The sequence below is a fragment of the Vicugna pacos genome, chromosome 20 (assembly GCF_048564905.1).
Source record: "Vicugna pacos chromosome 20, VicPac4, whole genome shotgun sequence".
Classification (NCBI taxonomy): Eukaryota; Metazoa; Chordata; class Mammalia; order Artiodactyla; family Camelidae; genus Vicugna; species Vicugna pacos.
Window position 1 is genome coordinate 29,429,711 of NC_133006.1, and position 12,943 is coordinate 29,442,653.

At 40.5% G+C, this 12,943-nt stretch overlaps 1 protein-coding gene across 1 annotated transcript in view; it reads right to left on the bottom strand.

Moving 5' to 3' along the window:
• Window positions 1-12,943, bottom strand: part of LOC116284472 (uncharacterized) — a 943,500-nt gene that overhangs the window by 649,778 nt on the left and 280,779 nt on the right. The window contains exon 4 of the mRNA XM_072945588.1: window positions 6,777-6,910. Within this exon, the coding sequence (XP_072801689.1) occupies window positions 6,777-6,910 (134 nt within the window). The remainder of the gene's footprint in view (window positions 1-6,776; window positions 6,911-12,943) is intronic.

The following is a 12,943-nucleotide window of genomic DNA, read 5'->3' on the forward strand; positions in this document are numbered from 1 at the left end:
TAAAGGCATTATCTCTAGGTGATTTGAGAATAATTAAATAACTTTTAGATTCATATATAACCTCCTAAATCATTTCAGTGCAGACCTGCTCATGTATGCCTGCAGAGCAGGCTGGGGTTTTTGTTTTTGTTTTGTTTTTTAAATAAAATCACAGAAAAATCTATAGCATTATTTGAATGCTTCATTTGGTATTTTATTGTTTATTTCTACTATAACTTATTTGAACACCCTAATATGTTTAGATACTAGTAACAAAATACATCAAAAAAAAGTTTGTGATAAAACCTTCTTGAAGTCCAATCTTTCTACACATGTTCCATCATAGTTTTGGGACAAATCTGCCTGGAAGCCATGCTGCCAGGAGCAAGAATAAACACATTTTGTGACCTCTGATCTTATATACTACAAAATAACCTCCAGATACCATATACACATTTTCCCCCAAATAGTGTGTTTTTCCCATACCTAAGTGACACTGGATTTTATGATTATTCTCAAACTTAGCCAGTCTTGATAGTTTAAAAAAATGTGTTTTGCTTTACATGGCTTAGAGAAAGGCTGGTTGTTCACATATTTGAATATAAATAATACGCATAGTATTTCGAAGCAACTCAATAAGAAGTACAAGAAGCTTTGGGCACCTAATACTATTTAAAAGGTACAATATATATTGAAGTCCTGGGGTTAAATGTTTCCTTTTTTCTTTTTTTTTTTTTTCAAAGAATCATCCAACACTTCCGTAGAAATTTCCTAAAGTTCAATACAGATCAGAATGGTGAAACTTAGGGTGACAATGTCTCTTTTTTAAAGTATGACCTTCCCTTCTCATCAGATACTGAAGAATATGCTAAGTGTTCATATTCTCTCTTTATCTCATGGCCCATCTGAGTTTTGCTCCAAATGGCGTGTGTGCATGCACACAGGGACGTGTGTGTACACATGTGTGCGTACACACAGACCTACATATATATGTGTATGCATGCATCCATATACATATACTTGGTATACACCCATGTATGTACACAGACACACACAGATACTACACCTTGGACTCTTCCCCTTAGTCTCAGTACACCAGCTACTGAGATGCCAAGAGCTATACTTCCTCTGTCCTCCAAGTAGGACAGGCTTGTCTTGGCTCTGCAAAGAGTAGGGACAGCGCCATGTACTCATCGTAACTGACATCTGTGGGCAAGACGCCGAGGCACACCTCAATCACGTGTGTCTGCTGGGGATGCTCACTCACACACCTGCTTCAACGGTGTGAGTGCAGCCTTTGGGTTTTCCTTGACTGATGTTGGTGTAACTGCTTCACGGTCTCTGTGGGTGAAGGGAAGTGGGCTCGGCTCAAATCAGCTTGTGGTGCTTTGCACTTCCACTTGCTATTACACAAGGAACAACATGCCCCTGGGCTCACCACACCCTCACTGACGGACTGAAAAGGCACCCAGACTTAAAATAAAACAACAAAGAGGCTTTGAAAACCAGGAAACAAGCAAGCAAAGGAAGCATCTGTTTCTTTCATTGAAAAACCACCCACCCCCAGGAATCATACAGATACACACACACCCACTCACCACCGCGACCACCACCACCACCTGAGGACCATCAACTTCATCACCTCCAGGCCTTCTGAGAGACTTAATCTTTCTTGACTAAGTGAATTTGTTTCTGGCCCGAAGTGTAACAGTTTTCATGGAATCATTCTGAACCACAAAAATAGAGGGAAAAGACACCTTCTTGAACAAATTTCACAACTTTGAACAAGGTTCAACCTCCCCCAGCATGGACATGAGGTAATAAATCAAGTCCATGTAGATAGCTTTTCATCTTTCACACTCATCTCTTATTTTCAAAACAAAACAAACATAAAATCAGCTAAGTGAAAAACCCAACTTTGGATCTTTGGTGCCCCACAACCAAACCCCTACACGTCCCCAGGTGAACAATCTGGTAAGATTCCACAGGCTTTGGTCACCCCTGACACCATGCTATTCTTCGTCTCTTCTACTATGACATTTGAAGCAATAACTATAATTTTAGAAAAAACTGGTAAGAAAAATCTAACCAGAAAATACCTGTACATTCTAACAAAATATATGCAAAAGAAAAAATCACCAATTGGATGCCAAAACATTTCTGGCTTCTGAAACCACTCCATACACCCAACTGGGGGATAGAACTGTAGAAATTCTAGCAAAAATATAATAACTATACTTAGTTGAACTATGAAAAACTGCCATTTCTATACAATTGAAATACTGACAAGTTCCCATGGATCAACCTATTTCCTTAGATTTCTACATGCCACAATACCTCTGGTGATCTGGACAGAATGCTTATGAAGTGCAGAGAAGCTTCATTATCTAAATCCTCCCATTTTCAGCCATATTCTTCCCTCTTTCTCTCTTCATTCCCTTCCCTCTTCCCCTGTGTCTCTTCCCTGAACAGACGGAGGCGGGATCCTGAGTAATTACCTGGAACCAGATCTGGGTTTGAGCCCAATTTCCAGGTCCAGAGGTAGACCTGTACACCCATTCATAAAGTTTTTAAAAGTAGGGCTCTAAAAATGTCTTCTCCACTCATGCCTTCTGTTCAGGGACCATCTATCCTAATAGTGACATTCACTCATCCAAGGTGAATTTAATACAACCCTTGAAAACCTAACTGGTTACACACACCACATGGTTTGGGTTTTGAACTCTCTAACTGAGCTCGTCACAAATCAGTTTTCACCTTTTACATCAATTTTCTCCCACTGGTCCAGAATTGCCTTGACATTTTCTAGTCACCTTGCTTTCTCCAAGAAGCTTCCCAGTGGAACACAGCAGAGTTTTCCAGATACCTTCACCAAGTACAGTAAGATTACTGCACTGGTATCCTTTACCACTTTGAGAGAAGAGTATGCATTTAAGTCAAATATCCACATCTAAAGGAAACCCATCCTTGCAGGAAGTAGAAAAATTAACAGAAAAAAATTAACTACATATATAATAATCAGGAAGCCCTCACACCCCTACCTAGTGTAGCTGCCAAAAGTGTGCTAGAACCTTTGGACAGATGTCAAAGGTCACAGATTAGACAGAAAAGATGCCAATTGAGTGCAATAATGTATGAAAAAAATCCTTGGAAATTTTTAAAGAATCCATGAGCACAAAGTACTGATAAACGGCTGTCTTCAATAGGTTACCAAGCCTAACAAAGACTAAATTCAAGTCCCACTTTTAAGAAAATGTATTAATTGATGGAGTGCTCTCATTTCTGTATCTTTCCTTTCATGACGATTCTGAGTGTCTTCAGTCCTCAGGGTTGTCACCAACCTGATTTTGAATGTAACTGCAGTGGGGATGGGGAGACAGAAACTTAAGGGGCTTAGAACAAAAGCACAAAGTCATGATCCAGTCAAAAGAAAACCAAGTGTCTACCTAATATGAATTAAATTATATGATTTTTCTCTCTTCAGATTATGCCACCCCCAAGAACTCAGTTTCTACAGTATGGTTTCCCTAAAGACAGTAAATTCTGTATTGCAATACAAAAATAGAAATATGGGAATCCCAGACACAAGTCCTCCCATTTTACTAATAGAAGCATTAATAGAATAGTAATAGCATTATTATAATATTATATATTACTGTAGTACTATTATTGTTATTAATAATAGAAGTAATAGCATCGTCAATGTGACTCCAAAGAATTGCTATCAATTCACCTAAGAAACATAGCAACCAAAAATTACAGTGACGGCTCATGTGTGTAGCACGTGTTAGGCACATACATAGCTCTTTTTTAAGGATGTCGAGTATCCTATCTCACTAATGTTCTTTCCAGCAATCCTTGAGGTGAAGAATCCTCCTTCCACTTTACACATGAGGAAACCAAGATGTAGAAACTAAGTAACTTGCCCAAACAGACAAAACAGGTGGTGAAGCTCAATGTCAAACCCAATTCTTCCCCATCCCAAATCTCTATCTATTCTCTCCTGACTTCTCCTGCGGAGGCCCATCAGGGAGCAAGCGTGAGGGTGGGAGGTGGGACGCTAAGGAGCTGCCAAGCCCCTGCCCTGTCTACTCAAGGCAGGTACAGCATAGCTAGTACTTATCCTCAACGGACATTTACCATGGGAGACTACCGTTCCGCAGAAGCCAGATCTTTTGGCTTTTTTGTCAAGATTAACCAGATTTTTATGTAATTAAAAAAATACTAGTAGCTAGTTCTTTAAACACACACACACACACACACACACACACACACACTCTCTCTTCCTTGCAGGGCACACAACGCGTCTGAGGGCTGGCTCAGCTCTGTGGTCCACCAGTTTGGAGCACCTGCCTAGCCCGCCCGGTGCCCATAGCCTCTGTCCATCAGGAGCCACACTACAGTCCAAGTCCGGAAGCCCCTTATTAGCTTACATTAGAGTTCCGTACACTTTGCAAATCAAAACCCTCCTTAAAACCACCAATGGTTTCAGTGAACTGAAGAGAGGCACGAGCTTTAACAACAGAAGCATCCATCTTCTCCCATGGTCAGTACCTGCAAAAGGACAGTCAGATCCCACCCCAGCCACTAAGCAGGCAACTCCAAGAGCGGTGACGGCAGCCTCTGGGTTCTATTAGTCTGTGCTTTCCCAGAGCCACAGACCAGGGGAAATTTCAGAAAGGCAGATCACAAAGGCAAAAAGTATCGGCAGGAACCGCTCTCCCCATAACCTTTCTTGTCCCTCTCTCCCCTTCCAGTTTGATGATTTGGCAGTTCTGGAATTCTTCCGAGAGGAGTCAAGACTCACTCTGCCAGCCCCAGCTGTTCAAAGCGCAGCACAATCTGTTCCATACAGTTGGCTGTATTATAGCAATAATGTGGCTAGAGTTCACCTTCATTTGCTGCGAAGATCATTAACTATCCCGCGGAGAGAGACAGAATTAAAGAGAGAGAGGGCCCGAGACATAATAAATGGAGTCTCTGGGTAACACAGTTCCCCCCCCAAAAAAAGGTAGGATGATGCCAGCCAGGCTACCTGACAGTTTCCATACTCAGAGAAAAGGGAAGAAAACAAGGGCAAGAGGGATGGAAAATAAGAGAAGAAAGGAAAAGCAAGAACGTGCCTGCCAAACATGTATTTTCACGGGAAGGGAGAATAAAGAGGAAAAACATTTTTTTGAAATAAAGACAGCAGGACATATAAGGTTAAATCACAGTAGGGATATGATCCTCCTTGTCTGGCAGCTCAAACATTCTAGCACAGAGGTGGAAGTAAATGTGGAAGGAGATTGAGTACAGAGAAAATGAATCACAGTCTTATACAGAAAGAATGTAATATTCAGGACAATTTCAGTGTAAGTAAAAGACGGTGAATTCGGTGAAACGTGTCTAAATCGTGTATCTGACCTCCCATTCGCAAAACTGAAGTCAGATGTGGAGTGGGTGTGTTTCTTCATTCAATTCACACATTCAGTTCAAGTTTACAGTGCGCCTCTTTGGAATCTTGTTCACCAACAAGGAAGCCGGCACTTTTATAAAAACACGAGGGATCAGGGTGCCCCTTCAAAGAAAAGACTCCAGGATATATAACCACCTGGAAGTTCTTCAGTTGATAATGAGCATCAAAATCAACACGTGTTCTAAGTGATCTGCAGTTGTTGTATCCATCTAAACCAAATTTCAGTCAACAATGGATAGATAATTGGTGGAGAAGTAGGAATTTTAACGGCAGACTTCAACTGCTAAAGAGGTACTTTCTTTGGAACCACACAGGTAACGTATTTTAAAAGCAAAAACAGTAACTCCATATTCTACATCTTCACTAATTTCTTTTCCTTCTTTTCTATAGTTAAAGTTATCCCTAGAGCAGCAGTTCTCAACTGGGAGCAATAGTGTTCTCCATGGTGCTTTTTTGGCTGCATACAGGGGTATGAAATGTTATCAGCAACTAGTGGGTAGAATCCGGGGTGCCACTAAATTTCACAATACACAAGAAAAAAACCCCGACAATACAGAATTATTCAGTCCATACTGTACACAGTTTTTAGAAGTAGGAGAACAGGAGGTGTTTCTATATGCATCCTGCTATTATTAAAAAACCTTCCCTCCACGTAATAGTAACATTTAACGTAACTGCAAAGGAAAGCAAGGGGAAGAAATTTAAAACTAATTTAGAATCACAATGGAACTCTGGAAAATCCTGTTACAGCATCAAATTTTGTGTAAGGCTCCAACCAGTGAATGTCATTAATACAAGGCTTAAAAAATATAGCACAGTCTAACTCAATTCACCTAGAAGGTAGCTTCAAAACATACAGACACAAACATAGCAAAAAAAAAAAGAAAAGATAAAGATTTACAGAGGAAAAACAGCCTTGGCCACCTCCTGTGGAAATACACAAACTCACACACACACACTCACACCCCACCCACAAGCACAAACACACCCACACCAATACCTTCCAAAACCAGAAGCCTCTGTGTTAAAGCTCTCATACTGGCTCTGCACAAAAGAACCTGCTCTCAAGGGAGACAAAAAGTTGGGATTTAACCTTCTCCTGCAAGAAGAGAAACACTTCCTCAGTCACACCTAGAAACAAATGAGTCGTCTGTGATGTTTTCATCTGTAGTCAGCCCAAGAGCTCAGCGGAGTCATCTTAACATTTATAACGCCTGGTAAAAAAAACCAACTCACTGTGAGGTAATTAGTGAAAGCTCAGGTCATATTCCCATCTTGCCAAATAAACAGAACTGCCCAGGAGAATTCCTGCTGCTTCAGCCCTCAGATTGATGCTCACCTGGTCAGCTCTCTTCTCCCCACTGATCCTCGCTCACATCCTCGGGGTCTGTGTGTGGCTGTGGGCAGGTCTGACATGTGTGGGCTCTTGGGCTTTTCTGGACTCCTCTTGGCAGCCACATGTGGACTCAACTCCTGCGAAGGGAAGAAGCACAAGGGAGGTGTCATCTTGAATGGGGATAGAGCTGTGACTTCCCAGCCCGAGGAGGACACTTTCTGCCCTGTCAGGATGGGGAAGTCGCTTTAGAAGTCGAGCCCAGGACTTCCCAGCACAGACCATCCACTAGCTATCGTGCGGGTGCAGACTTCCACTCAGCAAGGCAGGGACGCAAGGCCAGAGGGATTCATTCCCTGACTCCTCACCATACACAAAGTACTGGGAGCAGGGAAAATGGACTGGGAAAAGGCATGTGTCCTCAGAGTAGAAGAAAAATACTCCAAAGGAAATTTTATTTGAACAGATTTCTTTGGCAAAATGTTCCCTCTTATGTGAAGAGAACACAGAACGTAATTTGGTAACTCAATTTATGAAACTGTCCATGCATAACTTAAGAAAAACATGGATCCACTTTTGTTTCCATCCTGGCCTCTCCCAGGGTCTAACCCCAAAGCTGCTTTTGTAAACCACTGTTGACAGAATTATCAAGGTGACGGAGGTCACAGCACGTCATTTATCTCTGGTTTCAAGGAGAAAATGTAGGGGCAGGGGACGGGACCATTTCTACTGTAACCAGGTTAAGGAAATCCTTACTAGACAACGTGCTTACACCCACTAGAACGTATTTAAAAACCAAACTCCTGTCCAGCTCAATCCCAGAAGGAAAGCATGAGGACAACAGTAGTATTCAGCAATGGACAATGGACACCCAAAGTACTTTCCAGTCTGGGCAGAACCCAAGATGTTACTAAATCAGCCAGTGATGTTACATTGAACCCAACTGTCATCCTAAATGTCATTACATTAAAATGCCTAAAGATTTCTTTCCTCAAAGTGCTTTCCTTTGATCAAAGGAAATTAGGGTGAGAAGAAAGGATACATGGATGGAGCTAGAAGACCAGGAGGAGGAGAGGCTCCTCCAAAACCCTATCCATGTCTACAATTCAGGGGTTCATTCTGTAAACTGGTAGCTCAGTAGATCAGTCATGTACTTTTTAACTCATAAAACTAAATTTACTTATTATCCAACACTACCTTATGTATTAGATTTATTGAATAAACCATAAAAATTTAAATCACAAAATGAACTATATGACAAAATGTGGGGCTTTGTTGCATGCCAAGAGTGCATTTTCTCCCCAAGTGACATTTTCTGGAATAAATGTGACGTTGGTCATAATAATACCTCCAAATCATCTTCTACTTTTGCTGTATCAGAACATTGTAAACAGTGTATTCAACGGTATGCGAGTGTGTGTATGTGTACACGCATGTATTCATCTGTCTTACACAACCATGGTTGGGACACCAGTTAGTTTACTAAGCCAAGTGAGCAACTGAAATGTTTAAAGTTGCTTAACTACAGCAGCCAGTGTCAGGGTAATTTTATTTCTTTAAGAATATATTTTTCTGAATAAATATGGTGGACACTACATTTTTGTGGGTCCTCTTGGAGAATATAAATAAACTACTGATGGATACCTGTCAATGACAGTCCTCTGTAGTTTGTGGCATTTGGGATTTATGACAGGAAAATCACTCATTTCCCTAGTGATCACAGAGAAATCTGCTGAATTTTATATAATGTAGTTGAAGAGACAGTAAGTCAAAACATATAAAACATTCTTCATGCTTATCTTAGCCATCTGCAAAGCTTCTTATAGGCACGAACTATTTAACATCATGTCAGGCAGTTTTATGAGTTTCCCAGGAATTATGAGTTACTTAAATACAAGTATTTTGCTGTCCCAGTATAAAACCCCAAATTAGCCAGTCTCTCATTCTAAACAAAGGAAGTCTCCCCATTGACATGCCACACTTATCCAGGATGGCTCACAAAAAACCCAAGAGAAGCAGGAATACAGGCACTTAGTGATCAAAGAGATATTCCAACAGTAGAAATGAAAAACAGAATTTCCTGAGAAAAAGAAATATGAAATGACATAGAAACAAATGGCAGAAAACCTTGTATTCCATTGTACGACAGTAGGCAACTTGGTTTTTTTTCCCCTACTTCCTTGGCCTAATGTGGGAAATGCCTATACCTAATTCACATCTATCAAAGGGGGAGGGGGAGGAGAGGGGAAGGAGGAGCAGCAGCCCCATTTTATCGTTTTATGCAGTAATGAATGAAGACTGGCTAGGGAGATCCCTGAACCCTGGGTGCTGATGGTGGCATTTCCTTCACCGGTAACCCAGCTCATCAGTGTTCAGTTTCCTAGCTGTGAGATGATGACAATTATTCTGGTCCTCCCACTGTTCCAGGCTTCTGAGCAGTCTAGCCTCCCACACCCTCCCTGCCAACCTTCACCTACCCAGCCAAACACTCTGCATAGACTGAGCTCAAACGTCTGCTGAAAACCGCAGAAGGAGTGGCCTCCTCCCTCCTCTGTACCCTTAACAGAACTTTTCTTTGTGCTTACACCCGACTTCCTCATCAGCCCTGATTAGTTGGGCTCAGGACATTTTCTCCCACCAGAGTTCAAATGTCTTGAGGACAGATTCAGCATTTTATTGATCTTTTATCCCCAGAGTCTAGTAGTGAGTCTGGAATACAGCAAGTGTTCAACAAACATCTGCTGAATAACTATGCCAGCGACTCAAGAAACATGGAAAGACTAAAGAAAAGACTAAAGTCTTTAGTCACCCCAAAGACTAAAAGAAAAAAGGCTAGGAGGAAAAGAACCTAGTTCCCCTATTTCTGCCGCTCCAATCATTATACTGAAAGGATTCGATACTCTTCAATACAAAGGGAAATATACTCCCAAACAGAAAAAAGATAAGCATCTCATGTAAAATATCACAAGAACAGTAGGCATTATAAATTATACCTGAGAAATTCTAGTCTTTCAAAACCTATGTGGGATTTCCTTCAGTCCTATCCTTTCATCTTTACCCACGATTTGTTTTTCCATCGCTGAGTGGTTCAGACTGAACACCAAAATAACGCAGGGACACTTAAGTGTGAAAGCACAAAATCTCCCACTCTCTGCAAGCATTCAGAGTCCTAAGGCCCAGCTACCACCCTGGAAAGGCTCCCAGAGAGCTTTTCCCAATCATTCCCAACGACTTACTCCTCCTCCATCCTCTAACTATGGCTTGGGGGTACATTACAACTACTATCCTAAAAAGTGTACACTACTTATAATTAATGAAAAAATAGGGTAACAAATGATAAGTGCTGGAGAGGCTGCAGAGAAAAGGGAACCCTGCTACATTGCTGGTGGGAATGCAGTTTGGTGCAGCCACTGTGGAAAACAGTATGGAGATTCCTCAAAAGACTAGGAATAGACTTAGCATATGACCCAGGAATCCCACTCCTGGGCATATATCCAGAAGGAACCCTACTTCAAAAAGACACCTGCAGCCCACTGTTCATAGCAGCACTATTTACAACAGTCAAGACATGGAAACAGCCTAAATGTCCATCAACAGATGGCTGGATAAAGAAGATGTGGTATATTTATACAATGGAATACTATTCAGCCATAAAAATGACAACATAATGCCATTTGCAGCAACACGGATGTCCCTGGAGAATGTCATTCTAAGTGAAGTAAGCCAGAAAGAGAAAGAAAAATACCATATGAGATCACTCATATGTGGAATCTAAAAAAACAAAAACAAAAAAATGAAGAAGACAAATGAACTTAACTATGAAACAGAAACAGACTCATAGACATAGAATACAAACTTGTGGTTGCCAGGTGGAGGAGGGTTGGAAGGGACAGATTGGGAGTTTGAAATTTGTAGATACCGACAGGCATATGCAGAATAGATAAACAAGTTTATACTGTATAGCACAGGGAAATACATTTAAGATCTTGTGGTAGCTCATGGTGAAAAAGAATGTGATAATGAGTACGTGTATGTGCATGTATGACTGAAAAATTGTGCTCTACACTGGAAATTGACACAGCATTGTAAACTGACTGTAACTCAATAAAATAAAATTTTAAAAAGAGTATATATTTACCAAAAAAAAAAAAAAAGGATAGTCTTGGAAATACACACACATGAAATCATTTCCGAAGTCAAGTGAGGCCAAAGCAAAGCTCCTAGAGAGCCACAGCCACTAACGCACCAGGCTAAAGATTCCACTGTAGGGTTGCTATGGGGCAAGAAGGCTTGGATTTGAGTGCACGTTGGCTGTGGGACCCTGACAAGTTAGAAATCCTATTGAGCCTCAGCCTCTTCACCTGTGAAAGGAAAAAATAATGGTGCCTACTGGCCAGGAGCGTGATGCAGAGCAGTGGAGTCAACAGAGATGAGGCCAACAGACACACACGCGGCACGCGTTAAACAGCCTAAATAGCAGAGCTACTGCTGCATGGTAATCTTCAAATGTTCCTGTCGTTTAAATGATTGCTGTCCTAGAACATTTCCAGAAGACAAGAAAATGCCCCACCTCAGCAAACCTCTGCCATAACGTCTCTGCCATTTTGAGCCTAAGGCAGAGTTGACAGTATAAAAACCTGATTCTATAAAATTATGTTCCTATAGGGTATGAAACCATGGAAGGTTTTAAAAGGAAATACAGTTATAGTACTGGCTGCACTACAATCCATATGATTACACACAAAAAAAAATCTTTCTGAGCCACACACAAGAGAATAAAGAAGGAAAACCCTACAATGCTTAGTAACAAAATGTTTTGGGCCAGGTTACTTGCCTCTCAGAGCCTGTTTCCTTATTTGTCCAATGACATTAGTCATTGTCACAACCTTCACCATAGCTAATGCTTTGATAAAACTTAAATTATGTCTAGAAGAGCATCTAATATACAGATGATTCAGGCAGTCTTTATATTTTTATTCCTCCCAGTTTCTATCTAAACCTGTGGACTTGCTGTGATTTACATCAGGTTTCCAAGATTCTCTTGTTCCTCTCTCCTTTCCACTTTGGATCAGGTCTGTGAGAAAAAACAAACAAAAACCCAAAAAACTAAAACTAATAAACAAACAAACAAATACAACAATTTTCTGTTTCTGGAAGAACCCAATCAAACATTCCTGATGAATAAGTTCCCTGTTTCCTTAAACCAAGGATATCTGTTGTAGTAAGTGTGTGACGGAGCCAGGAAAGGGTAGTTACCGTAAAACTATACAAAGAAAGCAGACCAAGGAACATGAAATGGTCATATGAAGTTAGTTGTGAACAGAATAAACAGTGACTTCTTTCCCCTGAGTTTGGACTTAGAAGACAAAAGGAAATAAAGGCATAATATGATGCTCATTTTTCACTTTGAGAACAGATGGTGAGTAGTATCTGAGAACACTGAACTGTAGATCTTCCCAAGTATTTCTGCAAAATTAGATAACACCAAAATATATGATACAGTGCATGTAAGTTATCCAATAAAAACCAGCTTTTATGTTCTCTCTCCCCTTTATAACTGAGCAACATATTTTTAAAAATTGGACATAAACTTCAAAAAGATTTGTGTAATAGCCTTTTTATTAACTTTTAAATAGCTTATTTGTGCCCCCAAATCTATTATTTAAATGATCTTTGTTTGTGGCCAAAGATTTTGATATTAGATAAAAGGAAAAGAAGAATTTGCCACCTAAATAAATGACAAGGAAAGAATGGATTTTCTCAAATTCCACATATACTATGTTCATATACTGCAAATACCAGCCACAATAAGTAGTTCAAGAAATAGATCTAAATTTCTGACCCTACACGATATTTACTTACATGGTATCACAGACGAAAGCAAATTATATGTATATAGCCTTTGGAAGACTAAGATTCAGAGGGGGGTTGTGATTTAATCAAGTTCACACAGCTTCTAGCTGCAGCACAAGGATTTGAGCTCAGAGTTTTCTAAAGCCAGCATCTTTCCCTCCCCATCAAATTATGCCTCCTCTGAGAATACACATTCACAACAGAGAGCTGTGGAGGCCACTCCTGGAAAGGCAGATTAGAGTCCAACTCATGGTGGCCAGTGAGTGTTACTATCTTTTATTCCATAGTTATAAGGAGCCATTACAAGTGTTTATTAGGAA